The sequence below is a fragment of the Ranitomeya variabilis genome, chromosome 3 (genome assembly GCF_051348905.1).
Source record: "Ranitomeya variabilis isolate aRanVar5 chromosome 3, aRanVar5.hap1, whole genome shotgun sequence".
NCBI lineage: Eukaryota > Metazoa > Chordata > Amphibia > Anura > Dendrobatidae > Ranitomeya > Ranitomeya variabilis.
The window spans coordinates 729,081,936-729,106,309 of record NC_135234.1 but is presented as its reverse complement, the minus strand read 5'-3'; the positions used below and the strand labels follow the sequence as shown (position 1 = coordinate 729,106,309).

The following is a 24,374-nucleotide window of genomic DNA, read 5'->3' as shown; positions in this document are numbered from 1 at the left end:
TTGTCAGCTTATCTTGATGTAAAAATCCATTTCTCTGATGCTTGTAAGACAGAGGAAGGTTTTAATGTCTGTTTGCCTCATGCTTTACTGCAGTGGAGGGTGTGTTACCTGGTGGGCTAGGATAGTAGAGGGGTTAAAGGGGCTATGCAGGTCTGCTCACTTTCACGTAAATCTGCTGGAGAAACTTTGAATGGAAGTATTTAGAGCTTCCATTGCAGAGATATTCACATTTGTTTCTTGTGGAGAGAATTCAACTCTGCGTTTCTTCAGAGTCTTCTCCGGGGGTGCGCACTTTCATCCCTCCCTCCCATATGCTGCCAATTACAGCTCAGCAGCCTCTGAGACTGCTAGATCAGCTGATGAGCTGTGATTGGCCGCATTTGAGAGGGAGGTGTGAAAGCGCTCACCCCCCAAAGAAGACTCTGAAGAAACGTCCAGTTGAGCTAGAAGAAGAGATTTCACATACTGCACTCAGAAGAAACAAACATGAATATCTCTGCAACAGGGTGGCAATACACAAAATGGAAAAGAGCGTCAGAATCAGGGGAACTCAGGGATTTTTTTCAAACTAAAATGCATTTAATTTTATTTTGAGCAAGTGACATGTTTTCTAAATTTTGTGGCTCTTAATTTGATGGACATTTTCTGTTTTCCCAGCTCAGAGAAAAGACTGACCAGGATTACTACACCCTGGACGATATGTTTGTCTCAAAAGCTGCAAAGAAAGAGCGAGCAAATGAGGAAGAGGAAAGAGAGAGGCAACAAGCCATGGCCGAGCATCGGAGACTGGCTGCCAGAATGGAAAAATGTCCGTTTTGCTTCGATAATGCTGAGCTGCCAAAGCACCTGATCATTGCTATAGGAGTGAAGGTGAGAGCTGATGATTTCAGGCAATTACCCCCAGGGACTTTAAGGGGAAGGTTCTTAGGGGCAAGCACACAGCGGACTTTACATTTTTATACATTTTTGCTGTGGAAATTCCACTACATGTTACAGTAAAATCCTCTACGGCAGTGGGTCGGTGCTGGAGAGTTGAAATTTGCTGCACGTCAATTTATACAGGGATTTTACACTTTTTCAATGTACCAGTCCTTCACATGCCGTGGAGTGACACGTGGTTGTGTAGGGCGCCTATTCTCCAGCTCCACTTTCCCTGCGGTAGTGCCGCTGCTGCTTCTGTTGGTGATCACATGACTAATTAGCACCACAACGAGGTTACTGTGGCGAAACCCAGCACAGAAGCACCAATTGGGCTACGTTCACATTTGCGTTGTGCGCCGCAGCGTCGGCGACGCAACGCACAACGCAAATGTAAACGCATGCACAACGCAGCGTTTTGTGACGCATGCGTCCATTTTTGCATGGTTTTGGGCGCAGAAAAAACTGCAACTTGCTGCGTCCTCTGCGCCCTGACTCATGCACCACAGTGACGCATGTGTCACAAAACGCAAGTGCAACGCATGTCCATGCGCCCCCATGTTAAATATAGGGGCGCATGACGCATGCGGCGACGAACGCTAATGTGAACGTAGCCTTACTGGAGCTCCATTGGTAACCCACTAATGCCATGAAAAGGTGTAACATTAAAAAAGAAATAGTGATAAAATTTCCCCAATTTATTTTCCTTTTTAGAGACATACTGTAACTCTGAGCAAGAGTTCAAAAAAATAAAAATCAAGCGCAGATAATTATAATTTTTTTTTTAAAATATTTGCTCATTTAAAATATGTATGTGCATATGTGTATATATAATTTATGTTTATTCTCCAGACCCTCTAGTATGTGTGTGCGCGTGTGTGTGTGTGTGTGTGTGTGTATACAAATTGAGAGGAAGAGGTCTAGAACTCTAGCGCCACCTATAGTAGCCATCCTAAAAGTCAATATCAACTCTACCGAGCCTTGTCACATGACTTAGGATAAAAGCCAATATTTGTATGTATACAGTGATTTTAAAATGTATTCATACTCCGTGAACATTTTCACATATTTTCGCATTACACCTACAAACTTAGTTGCAGGGTTACATAGGTCAAGAAAAAACCCTAGGTCTATAAAGTTCAACCTTTCTCTACCAGTTATATATTCTTTGTCACTATGTTATCTATAACCCACAATGCCATTTCTGCTGAGGAAATTATCCAGCCCTTATATAAAAGCTGTTATAGTGTTGGCCATTACTACCTCTTGTGGTCGGCATTCCACAGTCTGACTGCTCTAACTGTGAAGAACCCTTTGCTGTTTAGCTGCCGAAATCGCCTTTCTTCCACCTGTAATCAGTGCCCCCTGGTCCTTATTAAGGTCCTTGGAAGGAATAAGTCATGCGCCAGTCCTTTGAACATTTATACATAAATGAGATCTCCTCTGAGACTTATTTTTCTAAGCTAAACAAGCCCAACTTTTCCAACCTCTCATCATATGAGACCTTCCATCCCCTGAAATAATCTAGTTGCCGCCTTTGAGCTGACTGTAGCTTTGAATATCCTTTTTAAAATGTGGAGCCCAAAACTGGATTATGATCCAAGTCTAAATGTATTTTATTGAGATTTTATAAGATCTACAAAGTATTTAACAAGTGTAAAGGAAATGTTACAGGGTTAAAATTCTGAAAATTGTGACATGCATTTGTATTCAGCCCCCTGTGGTCTGATACCCCTAAATAATATCCTGAGTGACCAATTGCCTCCAGAAGTCACACAATTAATACATTGAGTCCACCTGTGTGTTATTTATTCTCAGTATATTACAGCTGTTCTGTGAAGGCCTCCGAGAGGTTTGTGTGAGAATATTAGGGATCAAACAACATCATGAAAACCAAGGAGCCCACCAGACAGGTCAGGGATAAAGTTGTGGAGAAGAGTAAAGTAGGGTAAGGTTAGTAAAAAAAAAAAAAAAACAAGCAAGCTCTGAGTTGATTGGAACATGGATAGAGGTAAATACAGGGCAATCCTGGAGAAAAACCTGCAAAAGCCTCGAGACTGGGGTACAGGTTTATCTTTCAGCAGAACAATGACCCTAAACATCCTGGCAGAGCTACAATGGAGGGTTTAGAGAAAAAGCATATTCATGTGTGTGAGCTGCCCTGTCGCAGACCAGACCTAAATCCCAAGAATCTGTTAGGAGACTTGAAAGTTGCTGTTCAGACTCCTCAATCCATTGTCACTGAGCGAGAGCGAGTGGGCAAAAACTTCAGCCTCTACATGTCACACACACACACACACACACACACACACACACACACACACACACACACACACACACACACACACACACACACACACACACACACACGTTGGACAAAATAATGGAAACATCAACAAAAGTTAGTGTAATATGTTGTAGGTCCACCTTTTGCGGCGATTACAGCCTCAATTCTCTGAGGTATGGATTCATACAAGGTGTGAATTGTTTCCAAAGGAATTTTAGCCCATTCTGCAGTTAAAACACCCTCCAGTTCTTTGAGCGACAATGGTGGCGGAAATCGACATCTAACTTGAATCTCTAAAATCGACCATAAATGCTCAATAATGTTGAGGTCTAGGGATTGTGGGGGCCAGATGAGATGCTCAAATTCATTAGAATGTTCCTCATGCCATGCTTTAACGATTCTAGCTGTATGAATTGGTGCATTATCATCCTGAAAGATGGCGTTCCCCTCTGGGAACAGTGCTTGAATCATTGGATGCACTGGGTCGCTCAAAATGCCTAAATAATCTCGGCTGTTAATTCTCCCATGAAGGGATATCATTGGCCCAACGGATCTCAACGAAATAGCACCCCAGATCATCACAGAACCTCCACCATGTTTAACGGTTGGGAGAAGGCAGTCTGGATGGAATGCTTCTTTCAGCTGTCTTCAAACGTACACTCGGCCGGAGGTCGGAAATAGGGTAAACGATGATTCGTCTGAGAATATCACATGTTTCCACTGCTCGAGGGATCAATTCTGGAGGTTTCTACACCACTCTAAACGCTTGGAAACATTTGTCATTGAGAGCATAGGTTTTCTAATTGCAGCTCTTCCGTGGAATCCAGATTTGTGCAGCTCCCGACGAACAGTTTTCGTGGAAACTGGGTTCTGTAGGTGTTCATTGAGCTCAGCAGTGATTTTTGGAGCCGTGGTCTTGCGATCCTCTCTCACAATTCGCTTTAGAGTCCGAGGGGGTCTCTCAGTCACGTTTGACTTTCGGCCGGACCTGTGCTTTGCTGCGGATGTTTTTCCTTCTCTTTCAAACGCAGTCATTACTTTGGAGACAGTACCTCTTGACACGCCAAGCATTTGGGCACTTTCTGTTACACTAGCTCCTGCCATATGAGCACCAACAATTTGGCCTCTTTGAAAATCCGAGAGGTCTGCCATTGGTATCAGGTTCTCATCAATGTTCTTACAATTATGCAGAACAAACAGTTAATTTACATACACATCACATAACACAAATAATCAACTACAAAACATTACCATATGTCACGGTTTGCATGTTTATCACATGTTCAAAGATTATGATGCCAAAATGTTAGGTGTTTCCATTATTTTGTCCAGCCCGTGTGTGTGTGTGTGTGTATGTATGTATATATGTGTGTATGTATGTATGTATGTGTGTATGTATGTATGTATATGTATATATATATATATATATATATATATATATATATATATATATATATATATATATATATATATATATATATATATATATATATATATATATATATATATATATATATATATTAGATAGATTATCTATATATGAGGCATCGTGATTACTCGCTAATCCCGCCCCCTGCACAGTAGCTCCGCCATCACCACGCATAATCCTGCCCCCCACCCCATTACCACACACAATCCCACCCCCACCACATCACCACACACAATCCCGCCCCCCCCGCCACATTACCACACATAATCCCGCCCCCCACCACATTACTACACATAATCCCGCCCCCCACCACATTACTACACATAATCCCGCCCCCCACCACATCACCACACATAATCCCGCACCACATTACTACACACAATCCCGCCCCACACCACATCACCACACATAATCCCACCCCATCACCACACACAATCCCGCCCCCAACACATCACCACACTATTGTTATTAACTTCTTTTTAAGTTAATTTACCGCCTGCGTAAGCGCTATTGAATGTTGTCATTATTTACTTTAGTTTAATCACCAGCAGCGTTAGTTAGATAGCAATGAGCGTGCCGAGCGTTAGCTGGCTGGAAACATCTAGTGTGTGCGTGTATGTATGTATGTATGTGTGTGTATGTATGTGTGTGTAATATATATATATATATATATATATATATATATATATATATATATATATATATATATATATATATATATATATATATATATATATATATATATATATATATATATATAATTTTACAGAATACTCTATATGTGTTTTTTGTATTGGCTGATTTCAGTGAGACGTTTCGCAGGCTTACAGGCTTAGCCAGGGAGCGGAGCGAGCCTTCAAGCCAGCAGCGTGAGACAATAGACAGGAACGCATGAGTCAGAGAAAAGACATCTTAATGTAATCTATTCCTCTCCAGTATAAATATCAGGGCACTTGGGGATTGTCTCACCACATTTTGCAAACAAGCCCCGTTTGCCGGCGCGCACAACATGGATTTCAGTGTTTTAGCATATGAAAACAATCTGGCCTGTAAGCCGGGGGCTGCGGAGAGGAGATGCGGAGTCCTGCTCCTTTTGGGCTAGTGTTTGGGAGAATGACCTTTTACTGGCGAGAATAAATATTATTATTATAGAATAAATACAGAGCGGCTTTTGTACCCCGATCACATGCTGGTGACATTAGCGCATCTGTCCCGAGGATCTCGAGGCCGGTGTCAGAGCTTACTTGCATGGTGATTAGGGGGATGTTTTCTAAGATAAGTGTGCGACAATTGGGCGCTATATGGGTGGGCACACTTTGTGGCTATGGTATGTGTTTTTATTTTTTGCAAAATCATGGCAAGAATGAAATGATTTTGAAACACTTGAACAACGTGTGAACCCCCTATAAAGGTATTCTTGCTTGATCCCTCCGCACAGTGGGTCATGTCGGGTAATGTCCAGAAAGTAAGGGGTTCTCCACTATGGACCCTGTTCATCACATTTTTATCTTTTTTTTTGGCATGATTTGCTCTCAATTAGTGACTCTTTTTTTACAAATTCTTTTAAAGGATTTGTCCCATATTTCATTGTCTCTTGCTTACTTTTCTGTTTTGTGTTTTTTTTTTTGTTTGTTTTTTTTTTACTTTTTACAGATGTTTTAGACGGATTCACCAAATGAGACTTTTATAAAAAAATAAAAATAAAAAAAAATTGTAAAATTTATCACCATTATACTCCAGTTCCAACCGATCCCTGGAGCAATATTGCGTTCCCTAGTTATTTTTGGCAGCATTTTTGAGGCGTGACTTTTTGTGTAAAGGTTGAAAAATGGGTCAAAGACAGGAAAAAAAAAAAAAAAAAGATCACTTTGCACAAAATTCATAGAACCGGTGCATAAAACGGAAACAAAAACCACAAGACAAAAAAAAAAGTGACCTTAAAAGAACAAAAAACACAAGTGAAGATTCAGGGCCTCTAATATGTAAGGGTTTGTAGTTCTGCTCCTTCCTTACAGGCTGCTGACTACTGATGGAGTATGTCAGCGGATGGCACTTGGAAAAGTTGTCCTTCAGTTGCTGGTCAGACGCTACTCCACCAGACGCTACTCCACCAGCTGCCATTTTTTGGTGCAGGCTGTGATGAAGGTGGAGACCCTGTACTTATTACTATTTCTCCACACAGCTATAAGGCATACAGGTAGGACTACTCTAACCATTCTATTACCTGTATGCCCATAATAATGGCTGAAAAGCGTCCCAGGGGGTGACCGATAGCCTTTAATGAATCGACCCCATGGGCTTCCTGTAGCATCTGTACTACTGTGCGCTCCTTGCTCCTGACCTGCACACGTCTCAGCTGTTTTTTGGGAGATTAATGGTCTGAATATCAGTGGGGTCCGCGTGCCAAGACTCCCACTAAAGTACATAAAAAAGGGGAAAAATATATATGTATAAAAAAAGCTAAGTTCAGTTACTCTAACATATGCATGAACTATAGGGCTATACAGCGGCATGAAGGTTATTTTCGGGAATTCCTCGGGCTGAATCATGGGTTGTGCAGAGCTGAACAGATGACCGGAGATCTGATAATCACTAGTTTCAAGAACAATGGGGTTGCGGTTTTAGTTAGAGGGGTTTTCTGGTAGTTAGAAGTTATCAGCAATATTTGAGGGAATTCCTCAGGCCCATGGTCGAGCGACCAGGTCAGCATTCTGTAGGTGTTGGACAGGAGCCCTGCGACCCGCTTCCTACCTGATGACTTCCGTGGCTCCTCTTTTGATCTTTGATGTCCTACTGTGACGTCCTCCTTGTGGCGTGATGGACTCACAACGTTGCACCAGGCTGAGTGACCAAAATGAATTTCTGCGGATGCCGGAAGGTAGCGATCTGCTGGCTGGGCTCCTCTCCAGAGGCCATGGTATGAAGATCTGTCTTCTGGACATGGGTTTTGAGCATTTTTTTTTTTTTTGGCTTACCTCTAGTTCCAGCCTCTGAGACCCCCGCTGATCACTGGAATGGGGCACGTTTATCCCTTCTAGAATGGAGTGCCAGTGCAACCGCCACTTCATTATTTCCCTATGATGGAGAAAACAAATTTAGAGAGAGTTTTGGCGGTCCGTTCCACCATGGGATTGAAGGGCCACAATCTGAGGATTGTTCGGTGTTGCAGTGGTTGGATCCCCATAGATATTGTCGTCATCACCTATCCTGTGTATTGGTGATATGATCACTTCTACCCATTAGAATACTTTTCCCACAAGTGCCATGACTTATTCCCTCCATAATACCTCTTTCCTCACAGCACTCCTCCATATTCTTCTTTTTCCCCATTCATCGGCCGGGAGTGACGCTCTGCATAGCAAAAAGTGACACTGTGCTTCATTCTGGAAGTTGGTGGTGACTGATCCTGACTGATCACTTATGTTACAGCTTGGCATCATGGAAAAAACAGTTTTAACTTATTCCCTCGCCCCAGAATCTACTATATAATTGTCTACGGGTCACTTCCGTCTTTCTGTCCGTCTGTCTGTCTGTCTTTCTGTCTGTCACGGATATTCTTTGGTCCCGGCCTCTGTCTGTCACGGAAATCCAAGTCGCTGATTGGTCGCAGCAAAACAGCCATGACCAATCAGCGACGGGCACAGTCCGGTGGAAAAATGGCTTCTCCTTCCTCCCCGCAGTCAGTGCCCGCTCCATACTCCCCTCCAGTCACAGCTCACACAGGGTTAATGCCAACGGTAACGGACCGCGTTATGCCGCGGGTAACGCACTCCGTTACCGCCGCTATTAACCCGGTGTATCCCCAACTTTTTACTATTGATGCTGCCTATGAGGCATCAATAGTAAAAAGATCTTATGTTAAAAATAATAAAAAAAATTAAAAATCATTATATACTCACCTTCCGTCGCCTTTCCCGCTCCTCGCGACGCTCCGGTGACCGCGCCATGCAAGCGGCAGGTTCCGGTGCCAAGGATGGTATGCGAGAAGGACCTGCCATGACGTCACGGTCATGTGACCGCGACGTCATCACAGGCCCTGCGAGAAGGACCTGCCATGACGTCACTGTCATGTGACCGCGACGTCATCACATGTCCTGCGCTCATACCAACCCTGGGACCGGAAGCTGCCGCGTGCACCGCACTCAGGGCCAGGACTTCAACGGGCCTTCGGAAGGTGAGTATATGTTTGTTTTTTATTTTAAGTCTATACTACGTGGCTCTGTGCTGTATACTCTGTTGCTGTGCAATATACTACGTCGCTGTGCAATATACTATGCGGCTGGGCAATATACTATGCGGCTGGGCAATATACTACGTGGCTGGGCAATATACTATGCGGCTGGGCAATATACTATGCGGCTGGGCAATATACTACGTGGCTGGGCAATATACTATGCGGCTGGGCAATATACTACGCGGCTGGGCAATATACTACGCGGCTGGGCAATATACTACGCGGCTGGGCAATATACTATGCGGCTGGGCAATATACTACGCGGCTGGGCAATATACTATGCGGCTGGGCAATATACTATGCGGCTGGGCAATATACTATGCGGCTGGGCAATATACTATGCGGCTGGGCAATATACTATGCGGCTGGGCAATATACTATGCGGCTGGGCAATATACTATGCGGCTGGGCAATATACTATGCGGCTGGGCAATATACTATGCGGCTGGGCAATATACTATGCGGCTGGGCAATATACTATGCGGCTGGGCAATATACTATGCGGCTGGCCAATATACTATGCGGCTGGGCAATATACTATGCGGCTGGGCAATATACTATGCGGCTGGCCAATATACTATGCGGCTGGGCAATATACTATGCGGCTGGCCAATAATAATAATAATAATAATAATTTTATTTATATAGCGCCAACATATTCCGCAGCGCTTTACAACTTATAGAGGGGACTTATACAGACAATAGACATTACAGCATAACAGAAATCACAGTTCAAAACAGATACCAGTAGGAATGAGGGCCCTGCTCGCAAGCTTACAATCTATGAGGAAAAGGGGAGACACGAGAGGTGGATGGTAACAATTGCTTTAGTTATTTGGACCAGCCATAGTGTAAGGCTCGGGTGTTCATGTAAAGCTGCATGAACCAGTTAACAGCCTAAGTGTGTAGCAGTACAGACACAGAGGCTATTAACTGCATAAAGTGTATGAGAACATGATGGAGGAACGTGATTATGTTGTTGTTTTTTTATTAATAGGCCACACAGGGATAATTAGGTTAATGCGTTGAGGCGGTAGGCCAATCTGAACAAATGAGTTTTTAGGGCACGCTTAAAACTGTGGGGATTGGGGATTAATTGTATTAACCTAGGTAGTGCATTCCAAAGAATCGGCGCCGCACGTGTAAAGTCTTGGAGACGGGAGTGGGAGGTTCTGATTATTGAGGATGCTAACCTGAGGTCATTAGCAGAGCGGAGGGCACGGGTAGGTTGGTAGACTGAGACCAGAGAGGAGATGTAGGGTGGTGCTGAGCCATGGAGTGCTTTGTGGATGAGGGTAGTAGTTTTGTACTGGATTCTGGATTGGATGGGTAGCCAGTGTAATGACTGGCACAAGGTAGAGGCATCGGTGTAACGGTTGGCGAGGAATATGATCCTGGCAGCAGCATTCAGGACAGATTGGAGCGGGGAGAGTCTGATAAAAGGTAGGCCAATTAGTAGAGAGTTACAATAGTCCAGACGAGAATGAATAAGTGAGACAGTAAGAGTTTTTGCAGAGTCGAAAGTAAGAAAAGGGCGAATTCTGGAAATGTTTTTGAGATGCAGATAAGAAGAGCGAGCCAGTGATCGGATGTGGGGGGTGAATGAAAGCTCGGAATCAAGGATGACTCCAAGGCAGCGGGCATGTTGCTTTGGAGTAATGGTGGAACCGCACACAGAGATGGCAATGTCGGGCAAAGGTAGGTTTGTAGAGGGAGAGAACACGAGGAGTTCAGTTTTTGACAGGTTCAGTTTCAGATAGAGGGAGGACATGATGTTAGAGACAGCGGTAAGACAATCACTGGTGTTTTCTAAAAAGGTCGGCGTGATAACAGGAGAAGAGGTATATAATTGGGTGTCGTCAGCATAGAGATGGTACTGGAAACCAAATCTACTGATTGTTTGTCCAATAGGGGCAGTATACAAAGAGAAGAGGAGGGGGCCTAGGACTGATCCTTGAGGAACCCCAACAGTAAGGGGAAGGTGAGAGGAGGAGGAACCAGCAAAACAAACAGTGAAGGATCGGCCAGAGAGATAGGAGGAGAACCAAGAGAGAACGGTGTCCTTGAGGCCGATGGAGCGGAGCATAGTGAGGAGGAGCTGATGATCCACAGTGTCGAATGCTGCGGAGAGATCCAAGAGAATTAGCATGGAATAGTGACCATTAGATTTAGCTGTTAGTAGGTCATTAGAGACTTTAGTGAGGGCAGTTTCAGTAGAGTGTAAAGAGCGGAAACCAGATTGAAGAGGGTCGAGAAGAGAATTATCTGAGAGATAGCGGGTAAGACGGGAGTGGACCAGGCGTTCCAGGAGTTTAGAGATGAAGGGAAGATTAGAGACAGGTCTATAATTAGCGGCACAATTTTGATCGAGGGAGGGCTTTTTAAGTAGTGGATGTATGATGGCATGCTTAAATGAGGAGGGAAAAATACCGGAAGTGAGGGAAAGGTTGAATATTTTTGTTAGGTGAGAGGTGACAGCCGGGGAAAGGGACTGGAGGAGATGCGACGGAATGGGGTCGCTGGTGCAAGTGGTCGGGCGAGAAGATGCAAGGAGCCTGCTTACTTCTTCTTCTGTAACTGGTTCAAAGTCAGAGAGTGAACTAGATGCAGTGGGGGAGGGAGGACAGTGCTTGGTATGAAGAGATTGGGAAATGATTTCCTGTCGAATGTGGTCAATTTTTTCTTTGAAGTAATTGGCCAATATACTATGCGGCTGGGCAATATACTATGCGGCTGGGCAATATACTATGCGGCTGGGCAATATACTATGCGGCTGGCCAATATACTATGCGGCTGGCCAATATACTATGCGGCTGGCCAATATACTATGCGGCTGGCCAATATACTATGCGGCTGGCCAATATACTATGCGGCTGGCCAATATACTATGCGGCTGGCCAATATACTATGCGGCTGGCCAATATACTATGCGGCTGGCCAATATACTATGCGGCTGGCCAATATACTATGCGGCTGGCCAATATACTATGCGGCTGGGCAATATACTATGCGGCTGGCCAATATACTATGCGGCTGGCCAATATACTATGCGGCTGGCCAATATACTATGCGGCTGGCCAATATACTATGCGGCTGGCCAATATACTATGCGGCTGGCCAATATACTATGCGGCTGGCCAATATACTATGCGGCTGGCCAATATACTATGCGGCTGGCCAATATACTATGCGGCTGGCCAATATACTATGCGGCTGGCCAATATACTATGCGGCTGGCCAATATACTATGCGGCTGGCCAATATACTATGCGGCTGGCCAATATACTATGCGGCTGGCCAATATACTATGCGGCTGGCCAATATACTATGCGGCTGGCCAATATACTATGCGGCTGGCCAATATACTATGCGGCTGGCCAATATACTATGCGGCTGGCCAATATACTATGCGGCTGGCCAATATACTATGCGGCTGGCCAATATACTATGCGGCTGGCCAATATACTATGCGGCTGGCCAATATACTATGCGGCTGGCCAATATACTATGCGGCTGGCCAATATACTATGCGGCTGGCCAATATACTATGCGGCTGGCCAATATACTATGCGGCTGGCCAATATACTATGCGGCTGGCCAATATACTATGCGGCTGGCCAATATACTATGCGGCTGGCCAATATACTATGCGGCTGGCCAATATACTATGCGGCTGGCCAATATACTATGCGGCTGGCCAATATACTATGCGGCTGGCCAATATACTATGCGGCTGGCCAATATACTATGCGGCTGGCCAATATACTATGCGGCTGGCCAATATACTATGCGGCTGGCCAATATACTATGCGGCTGGCCAATATACTATGCGGCTGGCCAATATACTATGCGGCTGGCCAATATACTATGCGGCTGGCCAATATACTATGCGGCTGGCCAATATACTATGCGGCTGGCCAATATACTATGCGGCTGGCCAATATACTATGCGGCTGGCCAATATACTATGCGGCTGGCCAATATACTATGCGGCTGGCCAATATACTATGCGGCTGGCCAATATACTATGCGGCTGGCCAATATACTATGCGGCTGGCCAATATACTATGCGGCTGGCCAATATACTATGCGGCTGGCCAATATACTATGCGGCTGGCCAATATACTATGCGGCTGGCCAATATACTATGCGGCTGGCCAATATACTATGCGGCTGGCCAATATACTATGCGGCTGGCCAATATACTATGCGGCTGGCCAATATACTATGCGGCTGGCCAATATACTATGCGGCTGGCCAATATACTATGCGGCTGGCCAATATACTATGCGGCTGGCCAATATACTATGCGGCTGGCCAATATACTATGCGGCTGGCCAATATACTATGCGGCTGGCCAATATACTATGCGGCTGGCCAATATACTATGCGGCTGGCCAATATACTATGCGGCTGGCCAATATACTATGCGGCTGGCCAATATACTATGCGGCTGGCCAATATACTATGCGGCTGGCCAATATACTATGCGGCTGGCCAATATACTATGCGGCTGGCCAATATACTATGCGGCTGGCCAATATACTATGCGGCTGGCCAATATACTATGCGGCTGGCCAATATACTATGCGGCTGGCCAATATACTATGCGGCTGGCCAATATACTATGCGGCTGGCCAATATACTATGCGGCTGGCCAATATACTATGCGGCTGGCCAATATACTATGCGGCTGGCCAATATACTATGCGGCTGGCCAATATACTATGCGGCTGGCCAATATACTATGCGGCTGGCCAATATACTATGCGGCTGGCCAATATACTATGCGGCTGGCCAATATACTATGCGGCTGGCCAATATACTATGCGGCTGGCCAATATACTATGCGGCTGGCCAATATACTATGCGGCTGGCCAATATACTATGCGGCTGGCCAATATACTATGCGGCTGGCCAATATACTATGCGGCTGGCCAATATACTATGCGGCTGGCCAATATACTATGCGGCTGGCCAATATACTATGCGGCTGGCCAATATACTATGCGGCTGGCCAATATACTATGCGGCTGGCCAATATACTATGCGGCTGGCCAATATACTATGCGGCTGGCCAATATACTATGCGGCTGGCCAATATACTATGCGGCTGGCCAATATACTATGCGGCTGGCCAATATACTATGCGGCTGGCCAATATACTATGCGGCTGGCCAATATACTATGCGGCTGGCCAATATACTATGCGGCTGGCCAATATACTATGCGGCTGGCCAATATACTATGCGGCTGGCCAATATACTATGCGGCTGGCCAATATACTATGCGGCTGGCCAATATACTATGCGGCTGGCCAATATACTATGCGGCTGGCCAATATACTATGCGGCTGGCCAATATACTATGCGGCTGGCCAATATACTATGCGGCTGGCCAATATACTATGCGGCTGGCCAATATACTATGCGGCTGGCCAATATACTATGCGGCTGGCCAATATACTATGCGGCTGGCCAATATACTATGCGGCTGGCCAATATACTATGCGGCTGGCCAATATACTATGCGGCTGGCCAATATACTATGCGGCTGGCCAATATACTATGCGGCTGGCCAATATACTATGCGGCTGGCCAATATACTATGCGGCTGGCCAATATACTATGCGGCTGGCCAATATACTATGCGGCTGGCCAATATACTATGCGGCTGGCCAATATACTATGCGGCTGGCCAATATACTATGCGGCTGGCCAATATACTATGCGGCTGGCCAATATACTATGCGGCTGGCCAATATACTATGCGGCTGGCCAATATACTATGCGGCTGGCCAATATACTATGCGGCTGGCCAATATACTATGCGGCTGGCCAATATACTATGCGGCTGGCCAATATACTATGCGGCTGGCCAATATACTATGCGGCTGGCCAATATACTATGCGGCTGGCCAATATACTATGCGGCTGGCCAATATACTATGCGGCTGGCCAATATACTATGCGGCTGGCCAATATACTATGCGGCTGGCCAATATACTATGCGGCTGGCCAATATACTATGCGGCTGGCCAATATACTATGCGGCTGGCCAATATACTATGCGGCTGGCCAATATACTATGCGGCTGGCCAATATACTATGCGGCTGGCCAATATACTATGCGGCTGGCCAATATACTATGCGGCTGGCCAATATACTATGCGGCTGGCCAATATACTATGCGGCTGGCCAATATACTATGCGGCTGGCCAATATACTATGCGGCTGGCCAATATACTATGCGGCTGGCCAATATACTATGCGGCTGGCCAATATACTATGCGGCTGGCCAATATACTATGCGGCTGGCCAATATACTATGCGGCTGGCCAATATACTATGCGGCTGGCCAATATACTATGCGGCTGGCCAATATACTATGCGGCTGGCCAATATACTATGCGGCTGGCCAATATACTATGCGGCTGGCCAATATACTATGCGGCTGGCCAATATACTATGCGGCTGGCCAATATACTATGCGGCTGGCCAATATACTATGCGGCTGGCCAATATACTATGCGGCTGGCCAATATACTATGCGGCTGGCCAATATACTATGCGGCTGGCCAATATACTATGCGGCTGGCCAATATACTATGCGGCTGGCCAATATACTATGCGGCTGGCCAATATACTATGCGGCTGGCCAATATACTATGCGGCTGGCCAATATACTATGCGGCTGGCCAATATACTATGCGGCTGGCCAATATACTATGCGGCTGGCCAATATACTATGCGGCTGGCCAATATACTATGCGGCTGGCCAATATACTATGCGGCTGGCCAATATACTATGCGGCTGGCCAATATACTATGCGGCTGGCCAATATACTATGCGGCTGGCCAATATACTATGCGGCTGGCCAATATACTATGCGGCTGGCCAATATACTATGCGGCTGGCCAATATACTATGCGGCTGGCCAATATACTATGCGGCTGGCCAATATACTATGCGGCTGGCCAATATACTATGCGGCTGGCCAATATACTATGCGGCTGGCCAATATACTATGCGGCTGGCCAATATACTATGCGGCTGGCCAATATACTATGCGGCTGGCCAATATACTATGCGGCTGGCCAATATACTATGCGGCTGGCCAATATACTATGCGGCTGGCCAATATACTATGCGGCTGGCCAATATACTATGCGGCTGGCCAATATACTATGCGGCTGGCCAATATACTATGCGGCTGGCCAATATACTATGCGGCTGGCCAATATACTATGCGGCTGGCCAATATACTATGCGGCTGGCCAATATACTATGCGGCTGGCCAATATACTATGCGGCTGGCCAATATACTATGCGGCTGGCCAATATACTATGCGGCTGGCCAATATACTATGCGGCTGGCCAATATACTATGCGGCTGGCCAATATACTATGCGGCTGGCCAATATACTATGCGGCTGGCCAATATACTATGCGGCTGGCCAATATACTATGCGGCTGGCCAATATACTATGCGGCTGGCCAATATACTATGCGGCTGGCCAATATACTATGCGGCTGGCCAATATACTATGCGGCTGGCCAATATACTATGCGGCTGGCCAATATACTATGCGGCTGGCCAATATACTATGCGGCTGGCCAATATACTATGCGGCTGGCCAATATACTATGCGGCTGGCCAATATACTATGCGGCTGGCCAATATACTATGCGGCTGGCCAATATACTATGCGGCTGGCCAATATACTATGCGGCTGGCCAATATACTATGCGGCTGGCCAATATACTATGCGGCTGGCCAATATACTATGCGGCTGGCCAATATACTATGCGGCTGGCCAATATACTATGCGGCTGGCCAATATACTATGCGGCTGGCCAATATACTATGCGGCTGGCCAATATACTATGCGGCTGGCCAATATACTATGCGGCTGGCCAATATACTATGCGGCTGGCCAATATACTATGCGGCTGGCCAATATACTATGCGGCTGGCCAATATACTATGCGGCTGGCCAATATACTATGCGGCTGGCCAATATACTATGCGGCTGGCCAATATACTATGCGGCTGGCCAATATACTATGCGGCTGGCCAATATACTATGCGGCTGGCCAATATACTATGCGGCTGGCCAATATACTATGCGGCTGGCCAATATACTATGCGGCTGGCCAATATACTATGCGGCTGGCCAATATACTATGCGGCTGGCCAATATACTATGCGGCTGGCCAATATACTATGCGGCTGGCCAATATACTATGCGGCTGGCCAATATACTATGCGGCTGGCCAATATACTATGCGGCTGGCCAATATACTATGCGGCTGGCCAATATACTATGCGGCTGGCCAATATACTATGCGGCTGGCCAATATACTATGCGGCTGGCCAATATACTATGCGGCTGGCCAATATACTATGCGGCTGGCCAATATACTATGCGGCTGGCCAATATACTATGCGGCTGGCCAATATACTATGCGGCTGGCCAATATACTATGCGGCTGGCCAATATACTATGCGGCTGGCCAATATACTATGCGGCTGGCCAATATACTATGCGGCTGGCCAATATACTATGCGGCTGGCCAATATACTATGCGGCTGGCCAATATACTATGCGGCTGGCCAATATACTATGCGGCTGGCCAATATACTATGCGGCTGGCCAATATACTATGCGGCTGGCCAATATACTATGCGGCTGGCCAATATACTATGCGGCTGGCCAATATACTATGCGGCTGGCCAATATACTATGCGGCTGGCCAATATACTATGCGGCTGGCCAATATACTATGCGGCTGGCCAATATACTATGCGGCTGGCCAATATACTATGCGGCTGGCCAATATACTATGCGGCTGGCCAATATACTATGCGGCTGGCCAATATACTATGCGGCTGGCCAATATACTATGCGGCTGGCCAATATACTATGCGGCTGGCCAATATACTATGCGGCTGGCCAATATACTATGCGGCTGGCCAATATACTATGCGGCTGGCCAATATACTATGCGGCTGGCCAATATACTATGCGGCTGGCCAATATACTATGCGGCTGGCCAATATACTATGCGGCTGGCCAATATACTATGCGGCTGGCCAATATACTATGCGGCTGGCCAATATACTATGCGGCTGGCCAATATACTATGCGGCTGGCCAATATACTATGCGGCTGGCCAATATACTATGCGGCTGGCCAATATACTATGCGGCTGGCCAATATACTATGCGGCTGGCCAATATACTATGCGGCTGGCCAATATACTATGCGGCTGGCCAATATACTATGCGGCTGGCCAATATACTATGCGGCTGGCCAATATACTATGCGGCTGGCCAATATACTATGCGGCTGGCCAATATACTATGCGGCTGGCCAATATACTATGCGGCTGGCCAATATACTATGCGGCTGGCCAATATACTATGCGGCTGGCCAATATACTATGCGGCTGGCCAATATACTATGCGGCTGGCCAATATACTATGCGGCTGGCCAATATACTATGCGGCTGGCCAATATACTATGCGGCTGGCCAATATACTATGCGGCTGGCCAATATACTATGCGGCTGGCCAATATACTATGCGGCTGGCCAATATACTATGCGGCTGGCCAATATACTATGCGGCTGGCCAATATACTATGCGGCTGGCCAATATACTATGCGGCTGGCCAATATACTATGCGGCTGGCCAATATACTATGCGGCTGGCCAATATACTATGCGGCTGGCCAATATACTATGCGGCTGGCCAATATACTATGCGGCTGGCCAATATACTATGCGGCTGGCCAATATACTATGCGGCTGGCCAATATACTATGCGGCTGGCCAATATACTATGCGGCTGGCCAATATACTATGCGGCTGGCCAATATACTATGCGGCTGGCCAATATACTATGCGGCTGGCCAATATACTATGCGGCTGGCCAATATACTATGCGGCTGGCCAATATACTATGCGGCTGGCCAATATACTATGCGGCTGGCCAATATACTATGCGGCTGGCCAATATACTATGCGGCTGGCCAATATACTATGCGGCTGGCCAATATACTATGCGGCTGGCCAATATACTATGCGGCTGGCCAATATACTATGCGGCTGGCCAATATACTATGCGGCTGGCCAATATACTATGCGGCTGGCCAATATACTATGCGGCTGGCCAATATACTATGCGGCTGGCCAATATACTATGCGGCTGGCCAATATACTATGCGGCTGGCCAATATACTATGCGGCTGGCCAATATACTATGCGGCTGGCCAATATACTATGCGGCTGGCCAATATACTATGCGGCTGGCCAATATACTATGCGGCTGGCCAATATACTATGCGGCTGGCCAATATACTATGCGGCTGGCCAATATACTATGCGGCTGGCCAATATACTATGCGGCTGGCCAATATACTATGCGGCTGGCCAATATACTATGCGGCTGGCCAATATACTATGCGGCTGGCCAATATACTATGCGGCTGGCCAATATACTATGCGGCTGGCCAATATACTATGCGGCTGGCCAATATACTATGCGGCTGGCCAATATACTATGCGGCTGGCCAATATACTATGCGGCTGGCCAATATACTATGCGGCTGGCCAATATACTATGCGGCTGGCCAATATACTATGCGGCTGGCCAATATACTATGCGGCTGGCCAATATACTATGCGGCTGGCCAATATACTATGCGGCTGGCCAATATACTATGCGGCTGGCCAATATACTATGCGGCTGGCCAATATACTATGCGGCTGGCCAATATACTATGCGGCTGGCCAATATACTATGCGGCTGGCCAATATACTATGCGGCTGGCCAATATACTATGCGGCTGGCCAATATACTATGCGGCTGGCCAATATACTATGCGGCTGGCCAATATACTATGCGGCTGGCCAATATACTATGCGGCTGGCCAATATACTATGCGGCTGGCCAATATACTATGCGGCTGGCCAATATACTATGCGGCTGGCCAATATACTATGCGGCTGGCCAATATACTATGCGGCTGGCCAATATACTATGCGGCTGGCCAATATACTATGCGGCTGGCCAATATACTATGCGGCTGGCCAATATACTATGCGGCTGGCCAATATACTATGCGGCTGGCCAATATACTATGCGGCTGGCCAATATACTATGCGGCTGGCCAATATACTATGCGGCTGGCCAATATACTATGCGGCTGGCCAATATACTATGCGGCTGGCCAATATACTATGCGGCTGGCCAATATACTATGCGGCTGGCCAATATACTATGCGGCTGGCCAATATACTATGCGGCTGGCCAATATACTATGCGGCTGGCCAATATACTATGCGGCTGGCCAATATACTATGCGGCTGGCCAATATACTATGCGGCTGGCCAATATACTATGCGGCTGGCCAATATACTATGCGGCTGGCCAATATACTATGCGGCTGGCCAATATACTATGCGGCTGGCCAATATACTATGCGGCTGGCCAATATACTATGCGGCTGGCCAATATACTATGCGGCTGGCCAATATACTATGCGGCTGGCCAATATACTATGCGGCTGGCCAATATACTATGCGGCTGGCCAATATACTATGCGGCTGGCCAATATACTATGCGGCTGGCCAATATACTATGCGGCTGGCCAATATACTATGCGGCTGGCCAATATACTATGCGGCTGGCCAATATACTATGCGGCTGGCCAATATACTATGCGGCTGGCCAATATACTATGCGGCTGGCCAATATACTATGCGGCTGGCCAATATACTATGCGGCTGGCCAATATACTATGCGGCTGGCCAATATACTATGCGGCTGGCCAATATACTATGCGGCTGGCCAATATACTATGCGGCTGGCCAATATACTATGCGGCTGGCCAATATACTATGCGGCTGGCCAATATACTATGCGGCTGGCCAATATACTATGCGGCTGGCCAATATACTATGCGGCTGGCCAATATACTATGCGGCTGGCCAATATACTATGCGGCTGGCCAATATACTATGCGGCTGGCCAATATACTATGCGGCTGGCCAATATACTATGCGGCTGGCCAATATACTATGCGGCTGGCCAATATACTATGCGGCTGGCCAATATACTATGCGGCTGGCCAATATACTATGCGGCTGGCCAATATACTATGCGGCTGGCCAATATACTATGCGGCTGGCCAATATACTATGCGGCTGGCCAATATACTATGCGGCTGGCCAATATACTATGCGGCTGGCCAATATACTATGCGGCTGGCCAATATACTATGCGGCTGGCCAATATACTATGCGGCTGGCCAATATACTATGCGGCTGGCCAATATACTATGCGGCTGGCCAATATACTATGCGGCTGGCCAATATACTATGCGGCTGGCCAATATACTATGCGGCTGGCCAATATACTATGCGGCTGGCCAATATACTATGCGGCTGGCCAATATACTATGCGGCTGGCCAATATACTATGCGGCTGGCCAATATACTATGCGGCTGGCCAATATACTATGCGGCTGGCCAATATACTATGCGGCTGGCCAATATACTATGCGGCTGGCCAATATACTATGCGGCTGGCCAATATACTATGCGGCTGGCCAATATACTATGCGGCTGGCCAATATACTATGCGGCTGGCCAATATACTATGCGGCTGGCCAATATACTATGCGGCTGGCCAATATACTATGCGGCTGGCCAATATACTATGCGGCTGGCCAATATACTATGCGGCTGGCCAATATACTATGCGGCTGGCCAATATACTATGCGGCTGGCCAATATACTATGCGGCTGGCCAATATACTATGCGGCTGGCCAATATACTATGCGGCTGGCCAATATACTATGCGGCTGGCCAATATACTATGCGGCTGGCCAATATACTATGCGGCTGGCCAATATACTATGCGGCTGGCCAATATACTATGCGGCTGGCCAATATACTATGCGGCTGGCCAATATACTATGCGGCTGGCCAATATACTATGCGGCTGGCCAATATACTATGCGGCTGGCCAATATACTATGCGGCTGGCCAATATACTATGCGGCTGGCCAATATACTATGCGGCTGGCCAATATACTATGCGGCTGGCCAATATACTATGCGGCTGGCCAATATACTATGCGGCTGGCCAATATACTATGCGGCTGGCCAATATACTATGCGGCTGGCCAATATACTATGCGGCTGGCCAATATACTATGCGGCTGGCCAATATACTATGCGGCTGGCCAATATACTATGCGGCTGGCCAATATACTATGCGGCTGGCCAATATACTATGCGGCTGGCCAATATACTATGCGGCTGGCCAATATACTATGCGGCTGGCCAATATACTATGCGGCTGGCCAATATACTATGCGGCTGGCCAATATACTATGCGGCTGGCCAATATACTATGCGGCTGGCCAATATACTATGCGGCTGGCCAATATACTATGCGGCTGGCCAATATACTATGCGGCTGGCCAATATACTATGCGGCTGGCCAATATACTATGCGGCTGGCCAATATACTATGCGGCTGGCCAATATACTATGCGGCTGGCCAATATACTATGCGGCTGGCCAATATACTATGCGGCTGGCCAATATACTATGCGGCTGGCCAATATACTATGCGGCTGGCCAATATACTATGCGGCTGGCCAATATACTATGCGGCTGGCCAATATACTATGCGGCTGGCCAATATACTATGCGGCTGGCCAATATACTATGCGGCTGGCCAATATACTATGCGGCTGGCCAATATACTATGCGGCTGGCCAATATACTATGCGGCTGGCCAATATACTATGCGGCTGGCCAATATACTATGCGGCTGGCCAATATACTATGCGGCTGGCCAATATACTATGCGGCTGGCCAATATACTATGCGGCTGGCCAATATACTATGCGGCTGGCCAATATACTATGCGGCTGGCCAATATACTATGCGGCTGGCCAATATACTATGCGGCTGGCCAATATACTATGCGGCTGGCCAATATACTATGCGGCTGGCCAATATACTATGCGGCTGGCCAATATACTATGCGGCTGGCCAATATACTATGCGGCTGGCCAATATACTATGCGGCTGGCCAATATACTATGCGGCTGGCCAATATACTATGCGGCTGGCCAATATACTATGCGGCTGGCCAATATACTATGCGGCTGGCCAATATACTATGCGGCTGGCCAATATACTATGCGGCTGGCCAATATACTATGCGGCTGGCCAATATACTATGCGGCTGGCCAATATACTATGCGGCTGGCCAATATACTATGCGGCTGGCCAATATACTATGCGGCTGGCCAATATACTATGCGGCTGGCCAATATACTATGCGGCTGGCCAATATACTATGCGGCTGGCCAATATACTACGCGGCTGGCCAATATACTATGCGGCTGGCCAATATACTACGCGGCTGGCCAATATACTACGTGACTGGGCGCAATATACTACGTGGACATGCATATTCTAGAATACCCGATGCGTTAGAATTGGGCCACCATCTAGTCTACTATATAATTGTCTAAGGGTCACTTCCGTCTGTCTGTCTGTCTGTCAGTCATGGATATTCATTGGCCGCGGCCTCTGTCTGTCATGGAAATCCAAGTCGCTGATTGGTCACGGCAAAACGGCCACGACCAATCAGCGACGGGCACAGTCCGGCGGCAAAATGGCCGCTCCTTCCTCCCCGCAGTGAGTGCCTGCTCCATAATCCCCTCCAGTCACCGCTCACACAGGGTTAATGGCAGCGGTAACGGACCGCGTGATGCCGCGGGTAACGCACTCCGTTACCGCTGCTATTAACCCTGTGTGACCAACTTTTTACTATTTATGCTGCCTATGCGGCATCAATAGTTAAAAGATCTACTGTTAAAAATAATAAAAAAATAATAAAAAATCGTTATATACTCACCGTCCGTCGGCCCCTCGGATCCAGAACCGGCCTTTCCCGCTCCTCGCGACGCTCCGGTGACCGCTCCATGCATTGCGGTCTCGCGAGATGATGACGTAGCGGTCTCGCGAGACCGCTACGTTATCATCTCGCGAGACCGCAATGCACTCTTGGGACTGGAGCACCCGAGGAGCCTCGGTAACTGCTTCGCCTGGATCCGGGGGCCAACGGAAGGTGAGTATATCACTATTTTTTATTTTAATTATTTTTTTAACAGGGATATGATGCCCACATTGCTATATACTATGTGGGCTGTGTTACATGCTACGTGGGCTGTTATAAACTACGTGGCTGTGTTATATGCTATGTGGGCTGTTATACACTCCGTGGGCTGTTATACACTCCGTGGGCTGTGCTATATACTCCGTGGGCTGTGCTATATACTCCGTGGGCTGCGTTATATACTACGTGGCTGTGCTATTTACTACGTGGGCTGTTATATACTAAATGGCCGGCCGCGAACAATCAGCGACACACGCAGTCTGGCTGCGAATTGGCGCTGGATTTGAACCACGC

The 24,374-nt window shown here is 47.2% G+C and overlaps 1 protein-coding gene across 1 annotated transcript in view; it reads left to right on the top strand.

Moving 5' to 3' along the window:
• CWF19L2 (CWF19 like cell cycle control factor 2) overlaps positions 1-24,374 on the top strand; it is a 125,723-nt gene that overhangs the window by 70,199 nt on the left and 31,150 nt on the right. Inside the window, exon 13 of the mRNA XM_077298403.1 lies at positions 658-870. Within this exon, the coding sequence (XP_077154518.1) occupies positions 658-870 (213 nt within the window). The remainder of the gene's footprint in view (positions 1-657; positions 871-24,374) is intronic.